This window comes from Amblyraja radiata, chromosome 22, assembly GCF_010909765.2.
Source record: "Amblyraja radiata isolate CabotCenter1 chromosome 22, sAmbRad1.1.pri, whole genome shotgun sequence".
In the NCBI taxonomy this organism is placed as follows: domain Eukaryota; kingdom Metazoa; phylum Chordata; class Chondrichthyes; order Rajiformes; family Rajidae; genus Amblyraja; species Amblyraja radiata.
The window spans coordinates 21,894,054-21,910,432 of NC_045977.1; the positions used below are offsets into that span (position 1 = coordinate 21,894,054).

Sequence of the window (16,379 nt, forward strand, 5' to 3'; positions counted from 1 at the left end):
TTATTTATTTGCCTCTGTACTCCACAATTTGAGATTTGTTATTAAAAAAATCACATGTGGGTAAAGTGCACATTGACAGATTTTATTAAAGGGTATTTTTATACATTTTGGTTTCACCATGTAGAAATTACAGCTGTGTTTATACAGAGCCCCCCATTTCAGGGCACCATAATGTGAGGAACACATGACTTCACAGGCATTTGTAATTGCTCAGGTGTGTTTAAATGCCCCCTTAACGCAGGTATAAGAGAGCTCTTAGCACCTCGTCTTTCCTCCAGTCTTTCCATCACCTTTGGAAACTTTTATTGCTGTTTATTAACATGAGGACCAAAGTTGTGCCAATGAAAGTCAAAGAAGCCATTATGAGACTGAAACAAGAATAAAACTGTAGAGACATCAGCCAAACCTTAGGTTTGCCAAAATCAACTGTTTGGAACATCATTAAGAAGAAAGAGAGCACTGGTGAGCTTACTAATTGCAAAGAGACTGGCAGGCCAAGAAAGACCTCCACAACTGATGACAGAAGAATTCTCTCTATAATAAAGAAAAATTCCAAAACACCCGTCTGACAGACCAGAAACACTCTTCAGGAGTCAGGTGTGGGTTTGTCAATGACCTCTGTCCACAGAAGACTACATGAACAGAAATACAGAGGCTACACCGCAAGATGCAAACCACTGGTTAGCTGCAAAAATAGGATGGCCAGGTTACAGTTTGCCAAGAAGTACTTAAAAGTGCAACCACAGTTGTGGAGTACAGAGGCAAACATTATGGAGGGCACTGTAGATAGCAAAGTATTTCATTATATCTCAGTACATGTGCCAATCATGAAATTAAAAAAATGCCCTCAGGAAGTCATGCTGCAGATTTATAGGGCAGCATCAGTAGTTCTGCGTGCAGTGCTGGTCACTCCATTGCACCAAGGGATGTGGAGGTTTTGGAGAAGGTGCAGAGGAGGTTTACCAAAACGCTGTCTGGATTGGAAAGCATTAACTACAAGGAGTGTTGTTTTCCCTGGAACGTCAGAGGTTGCGGGGAGATCTGATATAACATTTTGTGAAGCACAGATAGAGTTAGAACCCTTTGTCCCAGGGTGGAAATGTCAAAGGTGGCCTACACTGGAAAATCAGCAGGCTCACAGCAATAGTCTTCCCTCTTATCAATGTCTGATACCAGGAATGATTCTGATCTTCCTGCACGTGATCTATACCTCCCCCCCATCCCCTACATATCTTTAGACTTTAGAGATACGGCATGGAAACAGGCCCTGCAGCCCACTGAGTCTGCATTGACCAGCGATCACCTCGTACACTAGCACTATCTACATACTCGGGACAATTTACAATTTACAGCGTCAATTAACCTACAAACCTGTACGCCTTTTGGAGTGGGGGAGGAAACCGAAGCACCCAAAGAAAAACACACGTAGTCACGGGAGGAACATACAAACTCCGTACAGACAGCACCCTCAGTCATGATTGAATTCTGGTCTCTGGTGCTGTGAGGCAGCAACTCTAGCGCTGCTCCAAAGTCACTGAAATGCCACTGTGGTCAACAAGACACTTGTATCCAGGAGCGGGCCATTTGCCCATGATGACGTTTATCCACTGAGGGAGCAGTCCTCTCCATTCCAGGCAGCAGCCCAACTCAAAGCACAAAGTGCTGGAGCAATTCAGCAGGTCAGGCAGCACCCAGACAGGGAATGGACAGGTGATGTTTCAATACGGAACCCTTCTTCAGACTCTGAAAGATAGACCTAGTCTGATGTGTGTCTGGTTGTCTCTGGCTTTATATTTCATTCCACTTCTCTCCTTATCTGAAATTTTTTGTCTCCTTTTCATCCCTAGCCTTTGTCCAACCATCTGTCAATCAACCCCCCCCCCCCCCACTCACCTGTATCCACCCGTCACTTACCAGACTTTGTCCCTCCCCCATCTCTCTTCCACCTTTCTCTCCCCTCCCCCTACCACTAGTCTGTAGAGAGGTCCCGACCCAAAACATCATCTGTGCATTCCTTCCACAGATGCTGTCTGACCACTGAGTTCCTCCAGCACTTTGTGTTTTGCTCAAGACTCCAGCATCTGCAGTTCCTCAGGTCTCCATCCTGGTGACTCATTTAAATTTCCTCTCCATACAAGTCAGCATGGTGGTTAATATTTTGCCTACAGCACTAAGCAGACATTAAGTAAGAGGCGACTTTGAATTTCTGTGGCGTGCTCACATGCACAGACTGCTCAGATGCATTTGACAGCGAGGAGATGCTTTTAGAAGAATCATCAGTGTTGTAACGAGGGAAATACAGCACCGCACAATCCCCCACAGACAGCGAGCTGCTAAATACTTTCATAATATTTCTGAGAAGAATTAGGCCATTCGGCCCATCACATCTACTCCGCCATTCAATCATGGCTGATCTATCTTTCCCTCTCAATCCCATTCTCTTGCTTTATCCCCGTAACCCCTGACACCCATACTAATCAAGTATCTGTCAATCTCTGCCTTAAAAATATCCAAAGCCGACTTCCACAGCTGTCTGTGGCAATGAATTCCACAGATTCACCACCCTCTGGCTAATGAAATTCCTCCTCATCTCCTTTCTATAGGTACGTCCTTTTATTCTGAGGCTGTGCCCTCTGGTCCTAGACTCTCCCACTAGTGGAAACATTCTGTCCACATCCACTCCATCCAGGCCAGTAGTTGTAGAAATGTTGACCAAAGGATTGACCAGGATATTACGGGTGGCACGGTGGCGCAGCGGGGGAGTTGTTGCCTTATAGCGCTTGCAGCGCTGGAGACCCGAGTTCAATCCCGACTACAGATGCTGTGTACGGAGTTTGTACGTTCTCCCCGTGACCACGTGTGTTTTCTCAGAGATCATCAGTTCCCCCCCACACCCCAAAGACGTACAGGTATGTAGGTTAATTGGTTTGGTGTATAATGTAAATTGTCCCTAGTGTGTGTAAGATAGTTAATGTGTGGGGATCGCTGGTCAGTTGGGACTCGGTGGGCCGAAGGGCCTGTTTCCGCGCTGTATCTCTAAAAAAAATCTCTCTTCTACGATTTTTTTTTGTACTTTGCCACCAGGGGGCAGATGAGGCCATCGTTAAACTTACATCATCCTAAGGCTGAAATGCAGAGAGCAGGGTAACTCCCAGTGCAGCATGGAAGGTGTGCTGCTCCATCAGTGAGCACCGGCCGCCTGTCGCATGAGACTCCACCCCGATTCATTTAGCCCTTGGAATGCCATGAAACTATTTGTGGGGACAATAAGGGAGTGATGCATAGTGCACTGGGGACAATACCAGCGTGCTGGGGACAATATCAATGCCAGTGCGATGGGGACAATATCCATCCCTTGGTTATCACTAAGACAGACAATGTGTTCAGGACCACACTGCTTAGTTGATGGTTCCCGGGACAGCTTTTCCAACAATGCTACGCTCTCTCAGTGGTCACAGTTGCGCAGCTGATAGAGTTACTGCCTCACAGCGTCGGAAACCCAGGTTCGATCCTAAACTCGGGTGCTGTCTGCGTGTAGTTTGCCCGTTCTCCCTGTGACCACGTGGGTTTCCTCTAGGTGCTTCAATTTCCTTCCACATCCCAAAGACGTGTCGGTTTGTAGTTTAATTGGTTCTCTGTAAATTACCCCTAGTGTGTAGGGAGTGGATGAGAAAGTGGGAGAACATAGAACTAGCGTAAATGGGTGATTGATGGTCGGCGTGGACTCAGTGGGCTGAAGGGCCTGTTTCTATGCTGTATCTTTCAATCAATCAATATAGCTAAAAGCACTGGGCCAGACACCTCAATGAGTGACTCCTGAACTTGAGATCTCCCTTTACAATTTTCTTTGATGATGCCACAAGAATAATGACACAGCGTTTTACAGACAAGGAAGAAACAATCTAAATTTCTAATTTTTCTCACAATCAGCAACAAATTAGGAATAACTGCAAGCACACACACATGGTGGCTATTTACTGACAAAAAGAAAGCATTGCCGTCAAATCTTGCTGCAACTAATTTTGATTGCTAAGAGAATAACTGATCACCAACCAATGATGATCTGTAACCACAGGCCCCTGCATTTTGCAAGTGCTCGTTAACAATAACTGCAGCAACTAATTAAAGACAAGCTGTTATGTTACAGATTTATACGCAGGTCTGTTGCTACAACTAATGATGCATCATGTCGCAAGTATGTGGATTGCAGAGTCAGTTGACTGAATGACATGTGGGAAATGGATAAGCAAACAATAGATGGGAGGAGGGGAAAAGGCCACGTTTTGGTCTCGAGCAATGAATAAGGAATGAGGGAGACTTTGTTAATTGTAGCAATCCATCTTCCTGATTCAGAAGGCAAACGTTTATATCCAAAGACTGAAATGCAGAATCCAGGCCGACATATCCAGCCTGGTGCAGATGGACAGGGGAGGGGTGGGTTGGTCATAAATTCACAGGTTATAGGAATAAAATTAGACTATTCAGCCCATCGAGTCTACTCCGCCATTCAATCATGGCTGATCTATCTCTTCCTCTCAACCTCATTCTCCTGCCTTCTCCCCATATGGCACCTGTACTGATCAAGAACCTGTCAATCGGGGGTACACAAAAATGCTGGAGAAACTCAGCGGGTGCAGCAGCATCTATGGAGCGAAGAAAATAGGCAACGTTTCGGGCCGAAACCTTTCTTCAGACTGATGCTGCTGCATCCGCTGAGTTTCTACAGCATTTTTGTGTACCTTCGATTTTCCAGCACCTGCAGTTCCTTCTTAAAGAACCTGTCAATCTCCGCCTTAATAATATCCATTGACTTGGCCTCCACAACAATCATTTCCACAGATTCACCACCCTCTGTCTAAATACATTCCTCCTGATCTCCTTTCTAAATGTACATCCTTTTATTCTGAGGATGTGCCCTCTGGTCCAAGACTCTGCCACGAGTGGAAACATCCTCTCCACCACTTTATCCAGGCCTTTCATTATTCGAGGGGCTCGGGATCGCACCGCTGTCCTAGTCTTTGGGTCCAAACCAGGGCCATCAGTCTCCACCCTCCCCAGACGCTGCCCACCCACCGGCTTCACGCGAGCTCTGCCCCGGGCTGCAGCCCCGCGGTTCCCGGGGGGGGGGGGGGTGTCCGCCACCTCCGGCCGCTCCCCCAGCGCGGGCCCTCTAGTCTCCTCTCCCCCGGGCCCAGCCTCGTACCTGGGGGCGGTGTCCGTGCCGCGCTGACCTCTTCCTCCACGGGGCCGGAGCCGCCTCATTGAGGGGTAAGAGGAGCAGGAGCCGAGGCTTCGGACTGCAGAGGGACGGAGGCCGGTGGAACGCTCCAACCCCGGGCTCGGGCTCGGGCTCGGACCGCCGCACTCACCCGCCGCCCCGCTCCCACCCTCAGGCGGTGCCGGCGGAACGCAGCGAGCAGACGGCGGCCATAGAGCCGACACGTGTGCTCAGCGCCTGCCCACAATCCCCGGTTCCCGGGGCGCCCTGGCGGCCGGAGGACCGCATTACACCAGCACACGGGGGCGCCCTGGCGGCCGGAGGACCGCATTACTCCGGTACACGGGACACCCTGGCGGCCGGTGGACCACATTACATTAGCGCACGGGGGTGCTCTGGCGGCCGGAGGACCGCATTACACCGGCATATGGGACACCCTGGCGGCTGGAGGACCACTGGTACATGGGACACCCTGGTGGCCGGAGAACCGCATTACACTGGTACATGGGACACCCTGGCGGCCGGAGGACCACATTACTCCAGTACATGGGACACCCTGGCGGCCGGAGGACCACATTACACGGGCGCACAGGGGTGCTCTGGCGGCCGGAGACCCGCATTACATCGGTACACAGTGCTCTCTGGCGGCCGGAGGACCGCATTTACTCCGGCAAACTGGGGAACTCTGGTGGCTGGAGGGCCGCGTTCCAAGGGCACACCGCGTCTCCTCTCGGCCAGAGGACCGCACTACACCATCTCCTTGTCATCACATTTGTCCGCAGATGCTTCCCGATCAGCCGGACATTCTTATTTCGTTTTTGCACACCCAGTAAAGGTTTAGTGACAGTTGGGTTGGGGCAGGTCCATCAAGAAATTAACAGCCTTCCTGGCGATAATAAACTTTCATACATATATATTGGTAAATAAAGACAGATTAATTCAAAACAATAAAAAGTTTATTCTTGCCAAGCATAATGACATAACACAGAAAAAATGTGTAAACCTCTTAGGAACAAGTGCCTGCCAATTTGCAAAAGGACACTTGCCTCCGTTGTACAACTCAGACTGGTATCAACTTCAGATCAAGATGGAATTTACTAAAGGGACAGAATGAATTTATGACAGATCAAAAGTTACCAACCTAAAACATTAACATACCCCTTACCATCTTCGCTGCTTCTCGCAGCATTTTCTAATTTATTTTGCAACTTGGTTGTCAATCAGTGAACTTGTTTCTCTCTCCAGACTCCCTGCTCTACTACATACTTGCAGCAATTAAGATTTTTGATTTCACATCTATAATTGCAGAATTCTCCTCTTCAATTAGTGAATTTCAATTAATTGTGTGTAACATCAGGCCAAGGCAGCGCCCGTTCCCAGATTGACAGTGTTCTAGACTACTAGCTTTCCTTGGGTTTGGTATTTTTCCTCGTACACTGCACAGTACTTGGATATACACAGGATTACATGATGATGATGACTATGCTGCGTTTGCACAAAGCAATTGGAGTTTATCAGTTGACATAACAATGGCTTGGGCTTATTTGTGCAAGAGAGCACGGTTCATCCTTATTGACACAGGCTCCTAAATGCAGCTGAAAGAAGAATATGGAGCACAGCCCACCACATCAACACTGGGCAAAGTGCTGGAGGAACTCAGCAGACCAGGAAGCATTGCAGACAGACAAGCTCAAGGTGGCTCAAGGTGGCGTTTGGCAAGGTGGCCACCTTCAATCAGGGAACTGAGCATAGAAGTTGGGGTGCCATGTTACAGTTGTACAGGACTTTGGCGAGGCTACACTTGGAGTATTGTGTTCAGATTTAAAAGGAAAGATGCCATTAAGTTAGAAAGAGTACAGAACAGATTTATGAGAATGTTACCAGAAGAGCTTGAGCCAAGAGAGAGGTTGCGAAGGATAAGACTTTATTCTTTGCAAAGGAGGGTAAGGGGTGATCTTATAGAGGCGTATAAAGGAATGAGGGGCAACCTTTTCCACGGAGGATGATGTGGAAATGGAACCAGCTGCCAGAGGAAGTAGTTGAGGCAGGTACTATCACAACATTTAAAAGATACTTGGACAAGTACATGGATAGGAAAGGTTTAGATGGACTTGGGCCAAACGCAGGCATATTGGACTCGTTTAGATGGGGCACCTGTGATGGTCTGAAGGGCCTGTTTCATGTTGTATGACACCATGAAAAAGTCCAAACCCTCCCCAGACACTGTCTAACCCTCTTGGTTTTTTTAAAACTTAAGATTCCAGCACCTGCAGTCTCTTGTACCTTCATTAGCACTGGGATCGGTAAAAGTTGCCTGAAGCCTTTGAGTCATGGGCGCGAGGGTACATGGTGGAGCTGTTCCGGTCAATTGTCTGACTGAAGTCACAGCCTTAGAGACATCGAAGAGTCTGTGGCTTATTTATTCCTTCACCCATTACCTGAGCAACATTCCTGCCTCTATAGTGCTAAACCATCAACACCACCCACTTCTGCCACAAACTGCAACATGCATTAAAGTTGTGGCACCTTACAATCATACATCAGCTCCAGTGCTTTCAGGAAGCATAAATATATATAAGGTGCAAGATTCACAAGGACGGAACAGACCTCGGGTGGAGGCAGTGGGCAGTGGGACTCTGTATCAGCCAGGCAGCTCCTTTCCTCTACATTCATGTATCGCTGGGAACGGCTGTAAACTAATTTGATGCCAATCTCCAATGTTGAGCTATGTTTCACCAACAACTGGCCCTTCAACATTTGAGTCTCGTGCATTCTTCCCCCACCCAACTATCTGTAAACAATAAACACAAGTTTATGCACAAGATATGCACATCGAGATACGTAGCTGCATTGAGATTAAAAAGACAACACAGCAGAAGAGCATGTCGCTGCTTTTCTTAAAACACACGGCCGCAGAAAAGACAGAAACGTGCCCGCTCAGTAATGAGACGTCCGTCCCTGCAATGGCCCCTAATATTAAAACATGAAATATATACATAAAAAGTGCTGTTAAACTGGGCACGGTGCCAGGGGTAATGTACCCCCAGCTCATTAACACAAGCCCACGGCATCATTCTTCACACGATGAGGATTGGGGAGGAAATCCAGAGGAGCTGTCAGGGAGGTGGGGAAGGCCGGCACTGTCCAGCGACGACCCCGTCTGCCGTCTGCGGCACAGCCGGGCCTCACTCCTCCATCAGCGCCCACGCCTCCTCTGCCCGTTGGTAATACTGGTTAGCCAGCTTGCCCTTCATGCTGGCCATGGCTGCCTCCGCTGCTTCTGTGAAGAGATCGCCTGCAAGAAACATTAAACAGTACGGCTCGTCAGACAGGTACAACATCCACTCACCACCGGATGATTTGATTGATTGATTGAAAAAAAAAAAAGCCACAAATTGCTGGAGTAACTCAGCGTGTCAGGCAGTATCAGGGATAGGTGACGTTTTGGATCGGAACTCTTCTAAAATCTGATTTGTGGAGGGGGAAGGGTGTGCAAAATGTGAAGCCAGAGGAAGGGATAAAGGTGGAAGAGAATGGGGCAAGGAGCTGGAAAGTGGGAGACTTAGGTTAGCAGATAGTGGGACAAAGGCCAGGCATGGAAAGACAGAAAGTGCGAGATAAGGATAGAAGAGGCGTGAAATGTGAAGCCAAAGGAAAGTAGGTGGAATGCAACATGGTGAAAGGAAAAGGACAAATGGGTGCGCTTTGAGGTTTAGCTTATACAGTGGGGTAACAGGCCCTTCGGCCCACCAAATCCAGGCCGACTAATGATCACACGTTCACACTAGTTCTATCCTACACACGAGGGACAATTTTGCAGAAGCCAATTAACCTACAAACCTGCACGTCTTTGGAGTGTGGGAGGAAACCGGAGCACCTGGAGGAAACTCACACGGTCACAGGGAGAATGTGCAAACTCCATACTGACAGCATCCGTGGTCAGGATCAAACCCGGGTCTCTGGCGCTATGAGGTAGCAACTCCACCGCTGTGCCTCCGACCGTGGTGCACAGGGAAAAGTGGGGGTTGGGTGGGGGGGGGGGGGGGGGGGAGGGTGTTTGTTGGTAGATTAGGTACCTAAAATTGGAGAACTCAAAGTTCACACTGCTGGGTTGTAATCTACCCGGGCAGTGCGAGGGAAACCTTACCTGCTGCCTGTGGGTCTGGCTCCGCACCAAATCCTCCCACCATGTGAATCTCGGCCTGGCGAGCGAGGAGGGAGCACTTGGGCTCATCCCCCGTGCCGTCAAACTCCCCTCCTTCATCATAGTCCGTCATGTTCAGCGCGGCGCTATACCAATGCAGAGCTTTCTTCCAGTCCTGTGCTCTGCGGCAGGGAGAAAGGGTCACTCGTCTCACCTCACTCCCACCCTCCCCACCACTCCCACACCTACCCCTCACCCTCCTCAGACCCACTTTCCCCCAGCTTACCTCACCAACTCACCCCACCCCCTCCACCCTCACCCCACCCTACATGTGGAGCCTCAACAGGCTAGATTTCAGTTTAATTCAAGGATACAGCATGGAACTAGATCACACGAGTTCTAATAGGACGCACCTGTCGGGGCCGAGGCTGTCGCCGGTGTCGAAGGCTCGAGCTGCACGAATCATGGACGGTCGGTCCCCGGCCTCGGCAGCCATCAGCACGTAGTCAAAGCCAGTCCTGCGATGCTGCTCGCTGTCCTGTTGACACATGCCACACACACACACACACACACGTTAATGACTGGGGTCTGACCCGACATGTCTCCAAAGATGCTGCCTGACCCGCTGAGTTACCCCAGCACTGTGTCTTTTTATGGTAAAGCAGCATCTGCAGTTCATAGTGTCTCGACCAATCTGTACGTTGTGTGATAGGTCAGCCAGGTAGACATACCTCCACAGTGACGTCAGACATGATGTGATGGGGTAGAGACAGAGATGGGTGGAGAGGGGAGGGGGGGGGGGGGGGGGGGGCGGCGAGAGACGCGCCCAGCAAGAGAGAAGCGGCCAGCCAGAGAGACGCAATAGACAATAGACTACAGACAATAGGTGCAGGAGTAGGCCTTTCGGCCCTTCGAGCCAGCACTGCCATCCAATGTGATCATGGCTGATCATCCCCAATCAGTACCCCGTTCCTGCCTTCTCCCCATATCCCCTGACTCCGTTATCTTTAAGAACCCTATCTAGCTCTCTCTTGAAAGCATCCAGAGAACCTGCCTCCACCGCCCTCCGAGGCAGAGAATTCCGCAGCCAGCCAGAGAGGCGTACCTCCACAGTGACGTCGGTCAGGATGTGATGGGGCAGAGACGGGTGAAGGGCAGAGAGGGGGAGCGAGGGGGGGGGGGGGGGGGGGGGGGGGGGCGGCGGGGGACGCGGCCCCCCAGAGAGACTCAACCAGAAAAAGTACCTCCACAGTGAAGTCGGTCAGGATGTGATGAGGGAGCTGCAGGTAGACGAGACTCAGGGCCACGATGGCCTCCAGTTCCCCGCACAGCGCGGCGTGTTCGAGGTGGAAGATGGCAGACTCTTGATCCCACTCCTCCAGCTTATTGCAGAACCGTCCGGCCTCGTGGTAGCGGACCATGGCCAGGTGAACCTGCACAAACAGCACCGCGGTTACTAGTCACAGCCAGCCAGAGCGGACACAGAGAATGGAGAGAAATCACAGCAGGGAAACCAGTCTGACATTGTTCTAACTGAGTGCTGGAGTATCCACAGTGGGTCAGGCAGTACCTCCCCAGGAGATGTTCAGGTGACATTTTGAGTCAGAACACTTGTTCAGACTGATTGCGGGGGGGGGGGGGGGGGGGGGGGGGAGGAGGGGGGGGGGAGGGGAGGAAAGCTAGAAGAGGGGGAGCAGAGGACAAAGCGTGGCAAGTAATAGGTGGACACAACCGAGAGGAAGTTTCAATAGGCAGATGGTTGGACGAAGGCCGGAGATGAAAAATACGGTGCGAGGCACAAGGATTAAGAGTTGCGAATTGTGAAGCCCGAGGAAGGAAGTTAAAGGGAGGGAGAGGTGCTATTCTGGGTGGGGCATGGTCGGAAGCAAAGATTATAGAGGAGCAAGATAGACCACTCCTCGAAAAATGCGTAGTATGACGTGTGTGATTGTCGACGCCATTTTATTGAGCATTGTATTGGGCTGTCATGGCGTCCTCATCTAAATCTTCATCTCACTGCTCCGCTATCAATTGTTCTAATTGTAAATCTAAACGACCAGACCTGTCATTCTTTAGGTTCCCCGATAAAAAAGAAAGGAAAGAAAATATTATTATTATTTTTTGTCGATATTCTGTCGTGAAAATTTTATTTTCTGTTCTCCCATCAACGGCCATCGGGAAACTAGGTTTGTCGGTACATTAGAAAGTTAGTAGACTTATTTTTAATAGATCTTTACTTACCACTATAATAAAGACAATTTTAACACTCTGTACGTTTTTGGTTTTGTTCTTGTAAGGGATTGGTCTCCAAAATATGGCCCGCGGGACACATTAGGCCCAGTGACCACGAGATTTTTCGAGCTCAGATTCAAGTCCGAGAACGCAGCGGCTGTTACCTGTTATAGCCCTCGAATTGTCGAGACATCACAAGCAAAGATCACAAGCCCGCCGTGAAAAAGGGTGCAATCAAAGATTATACAACTCTGCTCTATCATCTTTGGGTGCAATGGTGGGCCGTGGCGTTCGGCGGCGGTTGCAATCAAAGATACTAGAGGAGCTCTGCTCTATAATCTTTGGTCGGAATGGGACGGCTGAACGTTATAACATGGTATCATTCCACCCTCCCTCTCCCCCTTCTCCCTCTCCCCCCTTCTCCCTCTCCCCCCTTCTCCCTCTTCCCCCTTCTCCCTCTCCCCTCTCGATCCCTCTCCCTTCTCTCGATCCCTCTCTTCTCTCGATCTCTCTCTCCCTCGATCTCTCTCCCTCTCTTCTCTCGATCCCTCTCTCCCCTCGATCCCTCTCTCCCCTCTCTTCTCTCGATCCCTCTCTCCCCTCTCGAATCTCTCTCTCCCTCTCTTGATCTCTCTCTCTCCCTCCCTTACGCTTAAAGAAATGGCGGCCGTGACGTTCCGTCACGTACTACACGTCAGTCCATTGGATTTCGGAGGAGTGGTCTATCTTGCTCTGCTATAAGATCTTTGGTCGGAAGGGGAAGAAAGGGGGCACTTTGTGTTCCACACAAGATTGCAGCATCTGCAGATCCAGGCGCCTACACTGGGCTGCGCAGATTCCTGTGCAGAACATCAACAAGTTAAAGCTGCTACAATTTAATAACTTAAATCCTGTGAGCCAAACAGAATAGAGTTTTTTATTGCAAACAGAGTGCTGCAGGAACTCAGCGGATCAGGCAGCATCTGCGGAGGGAATTACCAGACACCGTTTTGTGTCGGGAGTCCACTTGAAACTGAAATGGATTCCTGACCCAAAATGTTGTCCGTCCATTCCCTCCACAGATGCTGCCTGATCCCCTTTGTTCCTCCAGCACTTTGTGTTTTGCTCAAGATTCCAGCATCTGCACTTCCCTGTGTCTCTATCAAGAGATGAACACACATTTCACAGAGCAACTTCCTCATGTTAGACAATGAGGGGAGATTGAGGGCAGATGGAAGGTCGTTCATTATCCCCTCCACCCTCTCGCAAGTCCTGTGTTCAACATCTGGGGTTGGAACAGAATGTTTTTCAACTAAATAAAAATTGAAAAAGCTGCCGACACTGGAAATCTAAAATAACCTCTGCCAGACCTGCTGAGTTGTTTTCCTCAGGCTGGCAGAGTTGCCGCTTGACCCACTGAGTTACTCCAGCACTGTGTGTTACACCAGACCTACCTTGCCCAGGATGGACTTGCCAATTTTCTTCTCCTGCTTGATGGCGTTAAGCCGCTGTACCTCCACGGCCACACAGGACGGCCAGTGGGAGTGAGCTCTGGAGGCATGGTAATTGTTCCACTTGTCCTCATTGTGTTGATCCTAGACGGCAAAAAGGACACGTTAGACGTCAATGTGGGTGAGCTGTGAAGCACATCAGGCTGCACACCGACAGCAGGCACGTGGACAAGCGTTCAATCGGCAGGTTTTAAGATGTTGACCAAGTGCGTTCTGGGCACCAGTGTCAAAAATCACATCTGCGTACAAAACAGCAACGTGTTGACTTAGTTTGCAATCATACGAGCCAGCTGAGGAGTCTTTACACATTCACCCCACACAGTTCCAGCTAAAATGTAGAAACAAAGAACTGCAGATGCTGGTTTACACAAAAGGACACAAAGTGCTGGAGGAAGTGCTCCAGATTCAGGGACAGATTCGTCCCAGGGCTTATCAGACAACTGAACTGTCCTATCACCAAGTAGAGAGTAGTCCTGATCTCCCACCTACCTCATTGGAGACCCTCAGACTATCTTTAATCAGACTTTACTTGACTTTATCTTGCACTAAAACATTATTCCCTTTATCCTATATCTGTACACTGTGGCCGACTTGATTGTAATCATGTATAGTCTTTCCACTGACTGGATAGCAGGCAACAAAAAGCTTTTCATTGCACCAAAGTGACAATAAACTGAACTAAACTCAGCGGGTCAGGCAGTAACTCTTGAGAACATGGATAGGCGACATTTCAAATCTAGACCCTCAGTAGGATCTGAAGAAAAGTCTTGGCCTGAAGCGTCACCTGTCCTTGTGCTCCAGAGATGCTGCCTGACCCACTACTCCAGCACTTTGTGTCCAGTTGCCAGGTTAGATTACACAGGCAGGACCGAGGGTGCGATGCACACTGTAGCCGTTCCCAGCTAGTTTCTCCCTCCCTTTCACAAAGGCACCAGCAGCGAGCTCAACAGTCTCACAGAAAGCAACGTCATGTGGGTGGAGAGCGAAGGAGGAACATTGACCGACGGGTCAGGGAGAGACTGCTTTACACCCCCCCCCCCCCCCAGCTGGGTCGTCCCCCCCCAGCTGGGTCCCCCCCAGAGGGATACACTTGCAGCTGAGAATCACCAAGTGCTGCTAGGATGTGTTCCATGAGGTTCAGAGAAGGACAGGTTAGATTGCTGATGTTATGTTCAAAGAGGGCACGACTGTGTTAATGTTCAGATGGTTACACTAATGAAAGTGTCCAAGCAATTGATGTAGTTATATGATCAGGGGCTATCATTTTTAAAAAGCGAGGTGCACAGGAATTGCCCCTCGTGCACAGCAAGTGGATGTGAAAGTGGGAAAACATAGAACTAGTGTGAATGGATCGGTGTAGATGGTCAACATGCTGACCGAAGGGCCTGGTCCGTGCTGTATCTTTAAACTAAACTAAAAGTTTGTGGAGGTTGGATCACCAGGTAGGGTGATGGGGAAACATATTTAAAGAGAAGGTTTTGAAGAGTTGTGGAATTGAGGACCATGGGCAACAGAAGAGGTGTTGAGAACCGCAGCATAGCTCCATTTAATGGCCAGGCAGGCCGAGTGGCCTTCTCCTGCATTCAGACAGGGATCAAACCCGCGCGAGGTGCGGTGAAGACGGGGCAAGCCTTCATCACGTTCCGTAAGACATGCATCAGCAACAAGGCGGCAGAGCTAACACGCGTGTGTCAGGCAGTCATGCATGATCACCAGCCGATTCCCATGACTGTGTCTGAGGATGTTTAAGGGCTGGCACACACTGGGCTTTGCACTTCCCTGATCAAAGAACAACCGGAAGGAAACAACGTTACGAAAATAAAAAAGGGTCGTATCATCAAGTAACACTTGTGCACTGGAACATTAGCTTCACCAGAAAGGTCAGCGTTAACTTTATACGTACCCGGCGGATGCTGTCTTCATCCGATTCACAATATCTTCGCCCATTTGAATTTGCCTGAATGGAATTATAAAACAAATTTTCACAGGCGGCAGTATAGTATATATCTGAATTCAATTAAATCCTAAGCGGACGAGGCAGCCTCCAGCTACACAAGGCGAGTGCTTGCGTTCGAGTGCAGAGGACGTAGGTTTAAGGTGAAAGGAGAGAGATTTAATTGGAGCTCGAGGGGCAACTTTTTCATCCAGTGGGTGGTAGGTATATGGAATGAACTGTCTGTGGAGGGTGGCGAGGAGGGTAGTATAACAGCATTTAAAAGTCACGGACTGGAACATGGAAAAGAAAGGTTTGGAGGTCTGAACAGACTTTCCATAAGACAGGGTTCTGCCAGATTCACCTCTACCCCATTGTGGACATTGGACGTGGTCTCTGGAGGAGATGCGCTACAATGCTGAGAACTATATTCTGCACTCTGTATTTTCCCCTTAGTTCTACCTATTGTACTTGAGTTTGACGTGATTGTATTTGTGTATAGTAGTATCTGATCTGTTTGGACAGCATGCAAGACATAGTTTTTCACTGTACCTTGGAACACTTGACAATAATAAACCTAAAGCAGATGAGATTAGTTTAGTTTGTCATCATGTTGGGCACAGACGTTGTGGGCCAAAGGGCCTGTTGCTGTACTGTACTGTTCTTTGTTCTGAGTGAAGATACCCTCCATTCACCCATGAACCCCACCCGTTACCCACGACAAGGGAACGTAGGAAGGTCCTTACCCGGTCTGTAAACTCCCCATCGAGTTCGCTCCGACGCTCACTGGGACATCCGCTATCCCCTCCCGATTCAGACATCTGGCAGGAGGAGAAGACAGTCAGAAAGCAAGCTCGGTAACGGCCCGGGGAAGGCCGGGCATGCAGCGGAGGTCATTACATTATTAGTGAAAAATCAAAACTAAACCCTGCAGATGCCAGAAATCTGAAATAAAAACTGAAAATACAAGGAGTTCTTACCCGTCTCTCACCAAATGAGCAACTGTGTTCACTGCACAGGTTATCGACTTCGTTGAATATTGTCCACCCTGAGACAAACAGCAGAGGAAGTGCAACAGTTAATGCTACAGCTACAACAGGATCACCAAACTTGCAAACCCCACCCAACCAGCACCGGAGGTCAGGACGGAATTCCGTCCTGACCTCCGGTGCTGGCTGGGTGGGGTTTGCAAGTTTGGTGATCCCGTGAATATCCCTCAGGTACTCCAGCTTCCTCCCATAACCCCAAGTCGTGCTGGTGGGTTAATTGGTCTCTGTCGGTTGCCACCATGACAGCGGGGGGGTGGAGAATTCAGAGAAGGAGTTGACATACATGTGAAAGAGAATAGATGGGAGAACAATA

At 49.4% G+C, this 16,379-nt stretch overlaps 2 protein-coding genes across 5 annotated transcripts in view; both read right to left on the reverse strand.

The window, feature by feature from the left end:
• The window catches only part of polr3e (RNA polymerase III subunit E), a 46,584-nt gene extending 41,102 nt beyond the window's left edge, over window positions 1-5,482 (reverse strand). The window contains exon 1 of the mRNA XM_033040600.1: window positions 5,204-5,482. The gene's annotated coding sequence lies outside the window, so the exon portion shown is untranslated. The remainder of the gene's footprint in view (window positions 1-5,203) is intronic.
• A 674-nt stretch (window positions 5,483-6,156) lies between these two features.
• Window positions 6,157-16,379, reverse strand: part of eef2k (eukaryotic elongation factor 2 kinase) — a 37,202-nt gene continuing 26,979 nt past the window's right edge. For 2 of the 4 annotated variants that reach the window (XM_033040596.1, XM_033040598.1), the window contains 9 exons: window positions 15,998-16,065; window positions 15,764-15,838; window positions 14,988-15,041; window positions 14,798-14,863; window positions 13,028-13,168; window positions 10,607-10,795; window positions 9,776-9,900; window positions 9,366-9,544; window positions 6,157-8,513 (listed from right to left, as the gene is read on the reverse strand). In XM_033040596.1, the coding sequence (XP_032896487.1) occupies window positions 8,404-8,513; window positions 9,366-9,544; window positions 9,776-9,900; window positions 10,607-10,795; window positions 13,028-13,168; window positions 14,798-14,863; window positions 14,988-15,041; window positions 15,764-15,838; window positions 15,998-16,065 (1,007 nt within the window). In that variant the 3' untranslated portion in view covers window positions 6,157-8,403. The remainder of the gene's footprint in view (window positions 8,514-9,365; window positions 9,545-9,775; window positions 9,901-10,606; window positions 10,796-13,027; window positions 13,169-14,797; window positions 14,864-14,987; window positions 15,042-15,763; window positions 15,839-15,997; window positions 16,066-16,379) is intronic. The other 2 variants (XM_033040597.1, XM_033040599.1) reach the window with 2 other exon arrangements.